Source organism: Anolis carolinensis, chromosome 3 (assembly GCF_035594765.1).
Source record: "Anolis carolinensis isolate JA03-04 chromosome 3, rAnoCar3.1.pri, whole genome shotgun sequence".
Taxonomy (NCBI): Eukaryota; Metazoa; Chordata; class Lepidosauria; order Squamata; family Dactyloidae; genus Anolis; species Anolis carolinensis.
In genome coordinates, this window is record NC_085843.1 from 25184330 (window position 1) to 25201250 (window position 16921).

At 38.2% G+C, this 16921-nt stretch overlaps 1 protein-coding gene across 2 annotated transcripts in view; it reads right to left on the reverse strand.

The window, feature by feature from the left end:
* The window catches only part of gucy1a2 (guanylate cyclase 1 soluble subunit alpha 2), a 323810-nt gene that overhangs the window by 273775 nt on the left and 33114 nt on the right, over positions 1-16921 (reverse strand). For both annotated transcript variants that reach the window (XR_010004065.1, XM_003219302.4), the window contains exons 3-4: positions 7716-7837; positions 421-1139 (exon numbers count right to left, since the gene is read on the reverse strand). Coding sequence is in view for 1 of the 2 variants with exons in the window: in XM_003219302.4 (XP_003219350.2) it covers positions 421-1139; positions 7716-7837 (841 nt within the window). In the remaining variant the exon portion in view is untranslated. The remainder of the gene's footprint in view (positions 1-420; positions 1140-7715; positions 7838-16921) is intronic.

The following is a 16921-nucleotide window of genomic DNA, read 5'->3' on the forward strand; positions in this document are numbered from 1 at the left end:
GTAAAACCAGCCATAGGAGAGGAAGAACCAACCTGGGAAAGAGATTTCAGTCCACATTGTCTTACTTTAGCTGCTATGTATGTCTCTGCCAGCCAAAACATGTTGTTAGCTTGGTTTTATACATCTCTTTGTCCAGAGGGGAAATAACAAGCATGGGAAGGGGGGAGTTGGGTCAAGAAAATTGTACAAGGAAATTTATTAGATGTCTTCTCTCTTGGTAAAGCAGCTGCTCAAGACTGAATGATTGATTTTATGTACGATATCCACGCCAATAATGGATTGCCTGACATTTTGACTAGTTAGATTTTTAATCTAACCACCCACCCACCTTCTTTTTGTGTGTGTTATTCTTACATTTGCTGGCAGCCTGCACAATCTACAAGTGTAGCCCTTTTCATGAGACAAAGTTTATTACCTTACCTTATCTTTGCTTTCAGAGCCAGATGCTTCTAGCTTGGTTCGGATCACAAAAGGTGTTGACAGCCTCAGAAGGACTCGTTCAAATGTGGCCCCAATCTTTGGAGAAACGATCTCAAAGCAGTCTTGAAACTTCAGGTTCTTGTGAGCATCACATTTGAGTTGCTTTCTTAGTCCTTCCCCTAGCTGCAGTACCAGCATGCTGGGATCAAACATCAAGTGGAAAGGGAAAGCTCGGCAGAAGGTGTTGATGCTTATCCTCAGGTCCGAGGGGGACTGCGATGTCCCAAGTGGAAGTGGTTTTGTGATATTTGCATTCTCGTGCTCTTTGATAATAAAAGTGAGGCAGCTGCAGTTGCCTGGGTTTAAGTCCTCTGGGCCCAGTTTATCTGTCGCAATTTGTTCCACTTCCACTTCTAGCTGGTAGATCTTTCTTGCTGCTTCCTTAACCATACCCACCATAGCAAAACTAACAATCTGATGAGGGTGGAAGTAGTGGAGCAGAAGGCTGCCTCCAGGGAGCTCTTTGCATAGGAAAGAAGATGATTCCAAAGTGGCCTGCTTTCCAACGGAAGTCCTGATGTGCTCCAACAAAGCATCAAAGCCATTGAAGAAATCTTGCAAAGTGCCACCCACTGCTCGGAGAACCCGCTCATTCTCATCAAAGCAGATATTGAAGAATTCTGCACCAAATTTTTCTTGCAGTTCTTCAAATTTCAAGCCTGCATGCCAATAGATAGATATGTGTCAGTATGGAATCATTTTTCTGAAAAAGAGAGATGGGGTGAGATTTATTGCTTCTGTAATAAAGGGGCTGGGCTGTGGCGCAGGCTGTTGAGCAACCAGCTGCAAGAAATCACTCTGACCAAGAAGTCATGAGTTTGAGGCTGGCTCGGAGCCCCATGTTTGTCTCTGTCTTTGTTCTATGTTATGGCATTGAATGTTTGCCTTATATATGTAATGTGATCCATAAATAAATAAATAAATAAATAAATAAATAAATAAATAAATAAATAAATGTAGGAGATGTTTGGCAGGCCTGTGCCTATCCTCTGGGTTAAAATGAACTGTTGAGGAATATGGTTCTAGGAACACATGGATCTTAGACTGGATCTACACTGCCCTATATCCCAGGATCTGATCCTAGATTATCTGCTTTGAACTGGATTATATGAGTCTCCATTGCCATATAGTCTAGGATGAAAAGATAATTTGGGATCAGACCCTGGGATATAGGGCAGTGTAGAAGGGGCCTACCACAGCAGAACTTCCTTCACTTACTGGTGTAAAATCTAGATATTGTAGTCAAACCTGGGAGAATTATCCATAGACCAATGCAAGTACTGCACCTCTTATCAAAAAGTAAAGTAAAGTGGAGAACTACTTCTAGCATTTTTGAATGCTGGGGAGGAAAATGGTGATTGTGACTCTTTGGTGTTTCCCTTCAAAGAAGTGCTGAAAGAGGAGAAATAATCCAAACCCAGCCATGTAGGACTTAAAAGTTCATAACCAACACTTTGTACTTTGTCAGGAATTGACAATCAGTGAAGTGATTTTAATATGGGTGTAGTATGATCACTCATACATGTAGCAGTGACTAACCTTGCTGCCTTAGAGTAACCCAATGTACAGCACATTACAGACATCCAGTCTTGAGGTTGCCAGCCTGTGCACTACCAAGGCAAAATTGCCAAGGGAATACCAAACCAAATGAAAGAATTCTAGGTGTAAACAGTTTTCAATGTCTTGCTTTCTACTAGAAATCTGAGGATTGATAGAAAATGTCATAGGAGGTGGGGGTAGGGGTTAGGGTTTTGCCTATTTGAAGAAGCAATGCCCTCATTTAGCACTTCAATCTACCATCTAGAGCAGTGGTTCTCGACCTGTGGGTTCCCAGGTGTTTTGGCCTACAATTCCCAGAAATCCAAGCCAGTTTACCAACCATTAGGATTTCTGGGAGTTGAAGGCCAAAACATCTGGGGACCCACAGGTTGAGAAACACTGATCTAGAGAAAGGCAGCTATTAGACTGCCAACAATGTACCTGCAGATTATAAACCTTTTTTAAAGTATAACAACACATATTTTGGTCTTTTCAAACCCTCTTCCTTAAAAACCTGGGGGCTTTGATTAACAAAAAGGTCACGAAGGAATCACGAAATGCCCACTTGCAACAAGTATTGACTTGCTCAGAGAAAATATTATTTACAAAGTGCCTGCATGTGGACAGCAGCTTGTGTAGAAATGACTGTTAATAATGTGCATGTTTCCTAACCTTTCTGGGAAAGGGATCTTCTAAAGATGTTATCCTTGTCACAGTTAAGGTAAAGTACTTTCTTAAGTACCACTAAAAATATTTGTTTACAATACCTTTGTCATTTTCAAATGATCAAGGCAGCCTGTTCTCTAATGGGGCAAGGAAAGCTGGGAAGGTTTTACAAAAGACCAATCTCTATGGAGATGTTTTGTCCATTCTCATCTGGTGGCTATCAAACATAATTGACTTTTAAATGTTACAAAGAGATGCAGGATGTGGCAGCATATGGATCAGGATTTAACTGGAAGAAAGAGGAGGCTGTATAACCTTTGGCTTCAGAAAAAATAAAGAGCTGGCCCTACCATTAGGCAAAGTAAGTAGAAACTAAGCCCTCTGCAGAATGGCTTAGAGGGGACATATAGCCATGCTTAAATAGTTGAAAGGATGTCGCATTGGAGAGGGGGGCACATTTGTTTTCTGCTGCTCGAGAGACAAAGACATGAGACAATGAATTCAAATTGCAGGGGGGGGGGAAAGATTCCCCTAAACATTAGGAAGGGCTTCTTGATGGTAAGAGCTGTTTGGCAGTGAAATATGCTGCCTGGGAGTGTGGTGGAGCATCCTTCTCTCAAGGTTTTTAAGCAGAGACTGGATGGCCATCTGTTGGGAGTGCTTTGATTATATTTTCCTTCATGGCAGGACGTTTGACTGGATGGCCCTTGGGTTCATTCCCAACTTTATGATTCTATTATTCTAAGTGCATTATTATTATTATTATTATTATTATTATTATTATTATTATTAGGTGCATCCCTTATCTGAAATGCTTGTGACCAAAACTGTTGCATATTTCAGATATTTGAATACTTGCATATGCATAATGAGATATCTTGAAGGTGGAGCCTGCGTCTAGAGACAAAATACATCTGTATTCCATATACACATAGCCTGAAAGTAATTTTATACTCAGTGTTTTCAATAATTGTGTGCGTGAAACAATGTTTGTGTACACTGAACTATCAGAAAGCCAAGGTTTCACCACCTTAGCATTAAGTGCACAATTTTGCATTTTGGAGTATTTAGGAATTCCGAATAAGGGGTATTAAACCTGTATTAAGGTGGAAAGAAGTACGCACAACCCAATCGTTTTTCTCTAGCATTTTTTCAAAATTAAGGGGAATTTAGAATTGCTAGTACTGTAAAAGACTATGTCCTTCATTTTTTATTGGAATATTTCTTTCCTAAGGGCATGAATTAGGCACTTTGTATAATATAAATATTCAGCAGCCTTATGATATCATTAGAATCCCCACAGGGTTACAAGAATCATTATATAATCTAGATGGCTCACAGTCCTCTGAATTTGCCAGTTTCAATAAATAAAATATTCATATCCAGAGGAGGAAACAACAGGTTTAGAACTCGATTCCAAGAGAAGTTAAATATCCACCTTTCTAACCGTTTTCTGCTGATAGGCAAAGCTCTTTTTTATTCAAGTGTGTGTGTGTGTGTGTGTGTGTGTGAGAGAGAGAGAGAGAGAGAGAGAGAGAAACACAATGTTTGTTATGTAAAGGGTTTTTAATGCATAGGTTCTGTGTCTTTTTGTCGAGCTGCTTTCAAATTGATTTAAATTCAGTTCTCTGTTAATATTTTGTTTATGTGGTTTTACTATAACAATGCTGTTTATAATGTGGCCTGGGTTTTTTTCTCAGTCTTCTTGTGAGCTATTTTTGAGATTGGTTAGAGATTGTTTTTATTCTATCACAACTGCTATGTTGTTTATAATTGTTGTTGTTTTATTCTGTTTTATGATACTGTATATGTATTTTAATGGGATTATATTCTATGATGTTGACCAGGCACGTCCCCATCATGTAAGCCGTTCTGAGTCACCTTGGGGAGATGGAAGTGGGGTACAAAAATAAAGTAGTAGTAGTAGTAGTTATTATTATTATTATTATTATTATTATTATTATTATTATTATTATGAATCCTAGATTTGAGAGCATAATTGGCTATAAATGGAATAAAAGAGAAATATATGGAATGGCAGGCAAAATTATTGCTTCCCTTTTTTCCAAGAGACAAAAAAACATTCTGAAGGTGGTTTTCCAAATAAAATTCAGATCAACTGAATTTATATTACAGCTAGTTGTTTACAAGATCCCCGAACAAAATTATGATTAATCTAGTTCAATGGCTTTTATTAAAGTTCTTTGTTGGCTTTTTTTAAAAAAAGAGTGTTTGAGTTTCCTTTTAATTTTGGATATTTAAAGGAATGTTTTAAAACTGTTTTAGTTGTGCCTGAAAGGCTGAGATAACTTCTTGGAAGGAAGTGGAAATATGGTATAAGAATAAAATGATAAAATAATGCAGGCAAAAATCATATTATCCCAGTCTGGCCACTCAAATATCAACAGAATATGAAGATGAAAAACAACAGAAAAGAGCAGGAAGAGAAACTTAAGCAGCAAAATCTAAAAGCCTTAGAACAGGTATAGTCTGTTGCAGTTGCTGGGGGGAAGCAGCTAATCTCTGGCTCCCTGTCCTTCCCATGAGTCTGGGGGAAAACAACATTTTCAGCCAGCCAGTTCTTAATTGAAAAAGATGACAAAAAGATGATGCTTTTACTTTTGCTGCCATTTTGTATAATAATAATAACAACAACACAGCTTGAGTATCCCTTAGCCAAAATGCTGGGGATCAAAAGCGTTTTGGATTTTTCAAAACCTGTATTTACATATACATAATCTAATATACTCTAAAATACAATACTGGCTGAGATAGTGACATCTTTGCTTTCTGATGGTTCAGTGTCACAAACTTTGTTTCACACACACAATTATTTAAAATATTATATATACATTTACTTTTAGGCTTCGTGTATAAGATGTACATGAAATATAAATGAACTTTGTGTTAGACTTGGGTTCTATCTCCAAGATATTTCATTATGTATTCAAATATTCAAAAATAAAAGGCAAAATATGAAACACTTCTAATTCCAAGCATTTTGTGTAGTGTAGGGGATATTCAACCTTTGCAAAGTAATTGAAAAATTATTGGCATCAGTCAGAGTGAGATCCCTATGTTACATATCAGACAGACCCTTTTGTGGAGGCTGCACAACATATTTCAGCGGTCTCTCTGAATATTTTCATAGTATATCGTGTAGATATGTTAATTTGACCTATGTTTTGTTATGATATGATATTTCTCATCCAGATTTTGTTTATAACAACTGTTAGTCATATACAATAAATATTTGACTAAAGTTGTTCCTATAATTTGGAATTCAGCTTGCAGCCATGACTAGAGTCTCTAATTTACTCGAAACTCAGGTACATTTGATAGGGAGGAGGATACTTTCATGAAACTGCCTCCTTATTTACATGTCATGGTTTGAAGGAAACCATCATTACATCTATAGTGGACAAACGGAGACTTTTGCTTGTAATAGTGGCTATTGTATATTTATTTTTGAGATCTCTTATTTCTTTTTCTTTTTTTCAGAAATTCTGATCAGGATGCTACAACTGAGTTGGGCTCACTATGCAAGCAAAAGAAAGTGATGAAATTCTGAGGTTGGAAGCAATTCCCATTGAAATTATGAGTAGAGGCTGATAGGTCAATGCCAAGAGAACTGTGAATCTATGTTTGTAGTTTAGTGATGCCCAGGACCTCTCTGGCTGAGCAATTTTAAGGCCCTCCCCTAAACTAGCCAGAATTCTGCAGGAGACAGCCAAAGGATTTCAGACAAAAAAAGGAATTTCCCTAGTCTTTCAGCTCTAGTGTGATACTGACCTCAATAACTGATAAAAAAATTTGTTGTGAATCTTCACTTTTTAACAGTTTGTTCTATTACTTGGATCACACACTCCAGTTAATCTTGTCCAATGAACATCATGGTAGTCCTCGTTTTATCAAATCAGCCAAATATGACCTACATAAGAGTATATGCCATTTGTCAAGGCATGAAAATGTTATGTTCCTCACAGAGAGCTTTTGTTTCCATTGCAATGGGACTGAGAAAGAAAGGGAAGAACAACTCTGCTTATTGGGTTATAAATTCACTTGCTAAAAATGCACATGCAAAAGGCCAAGGGTCTCCCATGAGGTTTGCAAACAGTGACAATCTCGTCACACAGCTTTCGACACACTATAAAGGGTGAGAACCACAAAGCAAAATGCAAACTTGTTCTGGTTTCTTGCACGTTCCTAGAAAGCACTTACTGAACAGTCCACCAGAATTTTCTCCCCCTAGAGAAATTGGAGATGAGGGAATATGCAGTCTACTGGGATTTGTTCCTATTTGCTCTTGTGTAGGCATTGGCAGACATTGTAACAGATGTCATGCCTTCAATTGAGTCATACCATTTTTATACTTGCTCTTCCTGTCACGGAAGACTCTGGAGAATCATCCCAATGCATGTACAGGTAAAGTTAAGAGTTATGAAAAAATGAAAGTTTGCTTCTAGATGGGGAATGAGAACGCTCGTTATCATGTGTACATACTTGCATGGTCTTTGATATATTCATTGGGACACTTCTTACACTCCTTCCACCTCCTGAGGCATGTCTAAGAGATGGTTTTCTGAGTGTACACTTCCATCCTCTGGAACTTCTCACCTTGGGGAAAGGTACTCCTCTGAGTTGTCCTTCAAATGCCATCAAAAGCATTTTAATCAAAAATGCCTTTGGCAACTGATTTTGTTTGCCGTGGAACAGGCCTTTTTGCACACTACTTGGATTTTATCTGTAGAGTCAAATATTCTGTCCAAAGAAACACTTTAACCAGATGCAATGGAAATGACACCAGGTGGGGGTTACTATAATCAAATGCTGCTTCCCAGATGTGCCTACTGAAAGATACACAATTTTTGTCTAGAATGAAATTTTTGGCTGATCCAACAGGCTATTCTTACATACATAACATGTTATTTCACAATTATGGTGCTAGTTGTGGAATGGAACTTCATGAAAGGGAACTTATAAAATGTCTGCAGGTAAATAAGAGTACGTGGCATGAATATATACAGTACCGAGTATGTTTGCTGTACACTGGAGAATTCCTGAGACATCTTCAGTTTCGTCATTGCCAGAGTGGTCTGTATAGGAGCATCGGTCAGAGATATTGTGGAAGTTCTTTTCAGCATCCCTGTAACTGGAAAGAAACATAAAACAGCAGGACTAAGATCACATATAGCATAAAGAATTATGTATCTAGAAAGCCATCTAGAAGAATCAAAATGCCTTCAAGAGGAATCCTGGCACATTTCTCTCGAAGTGTCAAAACAGATTTGGAATTATTCACTAATCTTGGCTGTCCAAACAGCTTCATGGCAAAGTTGGTCACCAAAATTTACTTATAAACATATCAGGCATTAGATTAGAGAACAAATCCTCCTATTGCTATTACCTGAGAGCTGTTTGAAGGGCAGGAAGCTATACTTAAGGAGAAAATATCAGTTTGTCCAGTAGGTTACTTCGGGACTTTGGAATCAGTGGCAGTTAATGGTTCCATGTCAGTAGGATAGTAAATACACACTGAGTTTTGATCCAAACTTTTAAAAAAACTACCCAAACTACTGTCAAAAAAAGATTAAGCATACATTTGAAAATAAACCCTGAAGTGCATTTACTGCCCCTATGATAAGGAAGCCACAAGTTGTAATTGTTTACAACAGGACAAAGATCAGCAAATATTTCTAAAGAATGCAAGAATAATAACATAATTACAAACTCCTGGAGTTGGAAAAGAGGACAAGATCCCCATATTCCAACCCACTGCAGTGCATGAATACACAACTAAAGCAATCCTGATAATGTCCATTCAGATTTTGTTTAAAGACTGTCAAAGACAGAGTCCACCATCTTTCAGGGCAGTCCATTCCACTGCCAAACAATGCTTTCAAATGTTTACATTGAACAGTTTTCTTGTCACCTGAATCCTTTGTATCATCGTCTAGTCCCCAGAGTAGCAGAAGGCAAGATCACTCCACCTTTTACATCAGTGGTTCTCAACCTGTGGGGCCTCAGCTGTTTTGGCCTTCAACTCCCAGAAATCCTAACAGCTGGTAAACTGGGTGGGATTTCTGGGAGTTGAAGGCCAAAATACCTGGGGACCCACAGGTTAAGAACCCTTTGTCCTACATGATACTTTATAAATTTAAAGATGGCTATCACAGTTTAATTCCCAGTCTTCTCTTCTCCAAACATACCCAGTTCCTCAAGTCATTATTCATAAGGCTTGGTTTTCAGACCTTTGACTATTATGGTTGCCCTTCTATGAAACATTCCAGTCAATATCTCTCAAGTGTAGTGCAGTGCACATAACCCCCACCCCTCCAACTCCCCCAACCCCTAACCCTGTATCCTTCTGAAATATACCTGCATAATATCAGGAAACTGGGGGGGGGGGGATATACTATAAATTGTCAGGGGCATGAATGAATTCCGTCTCATTCTCCACGGAAAGAGCCACACTGTCAACTGACATATAAACAAAGGTAAAAGTAAAGGTTTTCCCCTGACAGTAAGTAAAGTCATGCCCGCCTCTGGGGGTTGGTGCTCATCTCCACTTCTAAGCCGAAGAGCCGACGTTGTCTGTAGACACCTCCAAGGTCATGTGGCTGGCATGACTGCATAGAGTGCTGTTGCCTTCCTGCCAAGGCAGTACCTATTGATCTACTCACATTTGCATGTTTTTGAACTGCTAGGTTGGCAGAAGCTGGGGCTAACAGCAGGCGCTCACTCTGCTCCCCGGATTCAAACCTGCAACCTTTTGGTCCGCAAGTTCAGCAGCTCAGTGCTTTAACACACTGCACCACTGGGGGCTCCTGACATATAAACATATTGCACTTAAATGAAAAACCCCTATATTGTATCTGAATTTTGCTTCCTTTTTACAGTTTCTCCCTCCTCTCTCTCTAGGCCCGACTGCTATCAGGATTCTGGAAACTAGCAGGTTCTTGACAGGTTGTCTCAAGAGATTTCAGAAATGCATTTTTCTTTTTTATTTACAAACTTGTACACATGGAAACAATCTTCTGAAGATGCAGAAATGGCAATCATATTTTGAGGAATGCGAGCAATGAAATACAGCCAAATTTGTATACATCTCTTGATTGCTCAGGATAATAAATTCCCAAGAAGACGATGAAAAGGGATTTACAAACTAGGGTATTGGGAAGAAAATGGTAAATGAGTTTCAATACTGTAAAGAAGATCTGGGAAATATGCTGTATGAGGTCTCCCATCCATGTTTTCCACCTCCTTCCACTGTGGTTGTTTAGCCACTGTTCCTGTCATGGTGGCTGTGAAAACAGAGGCCAAGATAGCACATGCTGCCTATGTGCTTGGTGTTCATGTATAGACAAGTATCTAGACCAGTGGTTCTCAACCTGTATGTCCCCAGATGTTTTGGCCAACTCCCAGAAATCCTAACAGCTGGTAAACTGGTTGGGATTTCTGGGAGTTGTAGGCCAAAACACCTGGGGATCCACAGGTTGAGAACCACTAATCTAGACGGTTCCCTGTGATTACTGGCCAGAGGAAGTTGAGACCACAGGGAAATTTTCACAGGATTTTTCTATGAGGCAAAACATTTACACTAAGTTTGTAGCTTATTTGGCGCACTCGGTTGTTATTTCTCTTTGCTTAGCCATTCTGCTTTAATATTCGGGGCGGGGGGGTTGAATTCAAAATTGCATGTCATTCTTCTTTTACACTTTCTCTGTAGCTGAAAGTTTGAGGATATTGCTGTGGACAGAGGCTTCACAGCTTGGCTATTGGGTCATCTGGTTCAGCCTAAGGCTATACAAACCTATAGCTTGTGAATGAAGCCTCCATCAGTGATAGCCCAGTCTATTTTACTGCTTGAGGCAAAAGAGAAAGCACCACCACTCTATCTCACCACATCAAGGGGCATAGCATCCAAAGCCTCCTGAAATATTCTGGCACTTTTCTTATTTTGAGTAACTAAAGTAAAGAAAAACAGAACTATACATTTAGTGCCTTTTCATAACACCTCTCTTTTGTCTGAGATCATAGCCTTGCTCGGTCTAACAGCAGGCTCAGCTTGGCCTCGGTCCACAGCTGGACTCAATAGAGAATCATCATCATTATAATCACTGGTGGCTGAATATGATTGTTGAATAAGAAAGCTCTCAACTTCCTAGAAGGGACCTTTTTGCTCTGCTAAATGAGAAAGAAGAGAAGGACAAAGATTCCTAAATGCAATTAAAACATGCATTGACAATGACACCACATTGAGGATGAGGCAAGCATGTAATTGAGCATGGCATGAAAGGCAAACACCATCAGGGGTATTTTATAGTACTGGAACTCCACAACTGATATGCTTTCTCCATAGAGGGGACCCTGAGCTGGAAGGCAAATACTGTTCAAGGCACAGAACACCAGGGAAAATGCTCAGGTAGCACAATGCATCACACCCACTGACTATCAGATGCTCTCTCTAACCCATATAAGAACTAATGATGCAGGCAGACAAGGCAAATAGAGCACCAAAGACTTATGCAGTTCTGAGTGGGAAATAGAAGAAACTGGAGGTAGATTTTTCAGCACTTTTCTGAAACTGATAACAAAATCTTCACAGATGTATTATGTGAATTGTTTATGGCTATCCTGGCACCTGTTAGAACTCTTGTCTCTGCAAGAAATGGAATGGCTGATATGTTTTTGACATGTCCTGCTGACAACGGCATAGCACAGATGCTGGAAGAAGAAACAAGGTTATCTGCTGTTATAGACTTAAACAAGACCAACGGGCAAAAATTGATTCATAGGGCATAAATGATGGGAAGGTTGTGGAAAATTTGCCATGTCACATAATTTTTTTAACATATTTGGTTGTAAATCCTAGATTTCAGGAAAGTTGATTTGAAAGAGCATAGAGAAATGGTTACCACAGCTAGAAATTAAAAAGAAGAAAAGGATTCAAGAAGGATGAGAGATTTGGGAAACTGAAATAATCATGAAACAATTGCAAAATATTCCAGTAAGAAGGAAAAATGGAAAACATCTAAAGAGGCAAGTGTGACTGCAGAAGGATATCGGATCATTTAAAAGGAATGTCTCAAGGAGAAAGAAGAAGAGACATCAAAGAGATAATAAAAGATGGTAACAGCAAAATAGCTGCAACTTGAAAGAAAGACTTCTGTGGAATTCATTGTCCTTACCTGGAACAATAGGAAGCATCCTCTCCACAAGGATGATTAAATATTAATAGATAATTAACAGGTGATTAACAGGGATTTTTTTTCTATCTTGATTGTCATCTGCAAGGGAATTAGTAGTAAAGGAGGTGAGGAAAACAAGTATTGCAAGAAGGGACTTTCCTTCCCAGGAATAACTAAAGAGATGGTTGGAGAAGACTTAGCTGGTTTAGATGAATGTATATTCCCAGTTCCAAATGAGCTTTAAACCAACCTGGTTGCTAAAAGGTCATTGTCTAAAATCTGTTCAAAATGCTTAGAGAACAGCAATCTTCCTGAAGACTGGGCAAATGTTCTTGTCTTCCAAAGTGAAGAATTTGGAAGACAATTTCAAAATTACAGACTCATTAGTCTAATGGCAAATTTCTAAATCAACTTAAGTAGCTGGCTTGAAATAGCCTACAAAAATATATATCTATTACTGAAAATTGGCATAGATTTATCAAGAGTAGTTTGTCCAAACCAACCATATTTTCATTTTGAGAGTTTAGTTGATTATGGTGATGTCACAGACAGTGTTGTATATTTCAATTTGTGAAAAAGTTCCCACAGACAACATGTATCTTTGTAGATAAGATGGCAAATATGGATGATACTACCGGGGTTTTTTTTTAATCCACAGCTGGCTGAGTAGTCATTAAATGGCTCAATTTTGACTTGGAAGGAGATATCAAACAGAGTGCCACAGGGCTTCCATCTGGGTCCTGTGCTTTTCAACATTTTAATAAATAACGTGAACAAAGAAACAGAGCAGGTGCTTATCAAATTTGCAAGCAACATGAAGGTGGGAGAAATAGCTAATACCATGAAAGATACATCTAAATTTAATCATGGAATACAGAAAGAATGAGGATTCAGATTTCAATACCTTGGAATGCTGGGCTGAAACTAGCAGGCGGAAATTCAACTGAGATAATTGTAAAGTCTCCAGGGCAATACAAAAAAAATTGCAATATAGTGTTCCCTCACTACTTCGCGGTTCACTTTTCGCGGATTCACTGTTTTACGGTTTTTCAATAAACTCTAAAAGACTATTATAAATCATAAAAAAATACAATTTACAGCCTAAGGAAGGGAGGAAGGAGAAGCCAAAGAGAGAGAAAAGGAGCCCAAGTGGCAACAGGAGGAGGAGGAGGTGATTTATTAACACACAATTGGTTGATAAAGACTTAAATGCGAAGGATTTAGGCATTGTAAGATCAACCTGTGCCAGCAACATGTGCCTCTAGTGGGCATTTAGAAGCAATTAGCAGACATTGTTGCAAAATTGTAATTTTTCGCAATTTTTTTAAAAATGCAAAAAAAATAATTTTCCGACACCTAAAGTACCAGACTCCATCTGACCTTGGAAACTAAGCAAAGTTAGCCCTGGTTAGCTCTGGATGGGAGGAAGGAACTGGCAAAACCACCTCTGAAGATTCTTTGTCTAAGAGAATCCTATAAATCCATGAGATTGTTGTAAGTTTACAGATGACTTGATGGCACATGGACACACACAGGGTTTAGGACTAGATAGCCCTTGAAAATAATAATAATAATAATAATAATAATAATAATAATAATAATAATAATAATAACTGAGAAAACTGCAACAACTAAGTTCTGGGAAGAACTTTGGGAGAATAATAAGAACCACAACAAAAACGCTGGGTGGATAAAGGAGTATGAAGGAAAATTCTCACAGAACAAAATGGAACAGATGGAAATAACAACTGAAATTATCAGCAAACAAGTGCAAAAAGTCAAGAACTGGACATCGCCTGGTAGTGATCAACTGCATGGATTTTGGCTCAAATATCTGATTAGTCTACATGGAAAAATGGCCCAACAATTCAATGAGATGCTGCAAAAAGTATCAGTGAATGGTTAACAACTGGGTGAACATACCTGATACAAAAGGATTCAGCAAAAGGAGCAGCACCAGGAAACTACAGGCCAATAACGTGTCTGCCCACTACGTTTAAACTACTGACTGGCATCACAGCTGACTGAATTCAAGACTATCTTGAAGAAAAAACATCTTGCCAGATGAACAGAAAGGCAACAAACGGAAAAGCAGGGGCACAAAAGACCAATTATTAATTGACAAAATGATTCTGGAGAACTGTAAAAGAGGAAAACCTAATCTTCACATGACATGGATTGACTACAAAAAGGCCTTTGATTCACTCCCACACAGCTGGATCATCAAGTGCCTAGACGCCATTGGGATTTGTAAACACGTTGGCACTTTTATTGAAAACCTGATTGGAAATGAAAACTACGGACTTGTCAACATCAGAAGAGGAATTTTCCAGAGAGACTCATTGTCCCCATTGCTTTTCATTGTTGCCATGATCCCTCTGTCAACAATCTTACAAAAAAACAAGTCTCGGCTATCAAACATCTAAGAAATCTCACAAAATTTCACATCTGATGTACATGGATGACCTGAAGCTGTATGGGAAAACTGAAACAGAAATCCAGTCTCTGACTAACACTGTCCGAATTTTTAGTGCTGATATCAGCATGGAGTTTGGTTTGGACAAATGTTCGACAGTGGCATTGAAGAAGGGAAAAATCATTGAAAGCAAGGGCACAAATATGCCTAATGGCCAAACAATAAATTGACACCAGCCAGAGGCCTATAAATATTTGGGCATATTACAGCTGGACAACATCAAGCATGAACATGTGAAAACTGTAGTCAGCAAAGAATACTCACAAAGGTTCATAAAAATTCTCAAAAGCAAGCTCAATGGAGGCAATACCCATCAAGGCCATAAACACCTGGGTCATACCTGTCATAAGATATACAGCTGGTATCATAAACTGGATGTGGGCGGAACTGGACAATTTGGACAGAAAAATAAGAAAAATCATGACCATTATCATTCACTGCATCCTTGCAGTGAATGATAATGACAGGTATGGCCCACTGAAGAAAGATAATAACAATACTACTACTACTACTACTAATAATAATAATAATAATAATAATAATAATAAAATATGGGAAGTGTTCAACTTGTGATTTGGTGATACAAAATCCAGCATATCTATCTTGTTTGCTGTGCCATACAATTATTATTATTATTATTATTATTATTATTATTATTATTATTATTATTATATTTGTACCCCACTTTTCTCCCAGGATTGGGACCCAAGGCAGCTCACAGTCTTAAAAACTATGTAACTTAAAATCTGACATGATATAATTGTTAAAATAGAACTAAATATTACAACTATTAAAACAAATATTGAAACAAATAAAATTTTGTTAAAAACAATTCCTGGGTATCTTTTCTGACTTTATGATTCTTTGGTTCTAATCTAAGAAAAAGGAAAGGGGAAAGAGGAGATAAGACATTATCTCTGCCCAACAGTGCTGGTGCTTCATCCAACTACAAATCCCAGAATTCCAATGCGGTTAAAGTGGCATAAAATGGCACTAATTATACAGTGTAGATGCACCCAAAGACATACAGACATAGATAATTTCTTCAGAATTCAAGGTCTAGGTATCCATATTTTAAAAGTGCAGTTCTGTTTAAACAGGGTTTCTGCTCCCCTTTCATCCACATGTGATCCACACTTTACATCCATCTCTTTGCAAGGATGCACAGGTAAATCCCCAAAGAGCAGCATCTATTTCTCTTACTTCAGCCCTGCAGACATGCCAGCGCTATCAATGCCAAAGAAAGCATTCAGAGTTTGACTTGACAAAAATGTTACAGAACACATAAAGGTAAATTCCTAAGACTCAGAGAGTTTCAGAAGCCTGAAATGAATTTTAAGTACATACTTCTGACTTGACATAAACAGTATGCCAAAGCTACCACGGTGTCTGAATAATTACAGAAAAGTTGAGGGCACAATCTAGCATTTACCAATGTTACTTAATCAGTGTGGCCCTGGGAGATGATACATCTATATCATATGCTAATAGTGGTTGAGGTAGTGGTCAGAATCCTATGGCTCTCTGGGTGTTCTTAAACTGCAATTCCCAACAGCCTTAGCTTGTGAGGAATGCTGGGAGCAGCAGTTCAACATCTAGATCAGTGGTTCTCAACTTGTGAGTCCCCAAGTGTTTTAGCCTACAACTCCCAGAAATCCCAGCTAGTTTACCATCTGTTAGGATTTCTGGGAGTTGAAGGCCAAAACATCTGGGGACCCACAGGTTGAGAACCACTGATCTAGAGGGACATAAGGGAATTATGACTGAGGTGAAGCCACATGATTGTTGGGTTTGAAGCATTGATTCTCATTTGATGCTGCTATTTGTCCAGTTTTTAAAGCAAAGACAGTTGTATGTGCCTTTAAGTCGCCTGTAAACTCATAGTGACCTAATGAATTTCAAACAGTTTCTTTAAGCAAGGAATACTCAGAAGTCTAACCAAAAATGAACAGAGTGGTACTGTTACTTCCCTTGATTTGAACACTAACCAAGTTAGTGTAACCTAGAGTTGCATTGCCTTTTCTGGCTGCCATTTCACACTGTTAATTCATGTTTAGTTTGTGGTCTATTAAGACACCTAAATAGAGAATTGAAAGCAAAAGAACCCCATTTCTTTCCATGGGTCTGTTCTTAGTAGGACTGATGTTTTACTTAGCTCACTAGATATTGTTCACTGATCAAATGACTTGTTTCATACTTAATCAAATTTTGCCAATGTTTTAAACAAACTAAGACAGCTGAATTTTTAAAAATTGCAGTGATATTTTTATGCTAGTATAAAAGCAGGATATAAAATAAATAAACAGATTGTAAGCATAATTGTGCATTTAAGTTGTATATTCTATAAACCACAATGAAAACAGAAAATTTTCAGGGAATACCAATAAAAATGACCGAGTGGGATATTTCTCTTTATGCTTCCCTTTGTTTCAACCTCCTGTTTTAACCATTTTTTAATGTAATCAAATGCTAGTCTTGTAGAAAAGCATTTAGCAGAACAAGATAAGACGCAAAACCACAACTGCATACTCTCTTCATTAAGATCTAAGGTAATACATGATGAACACAA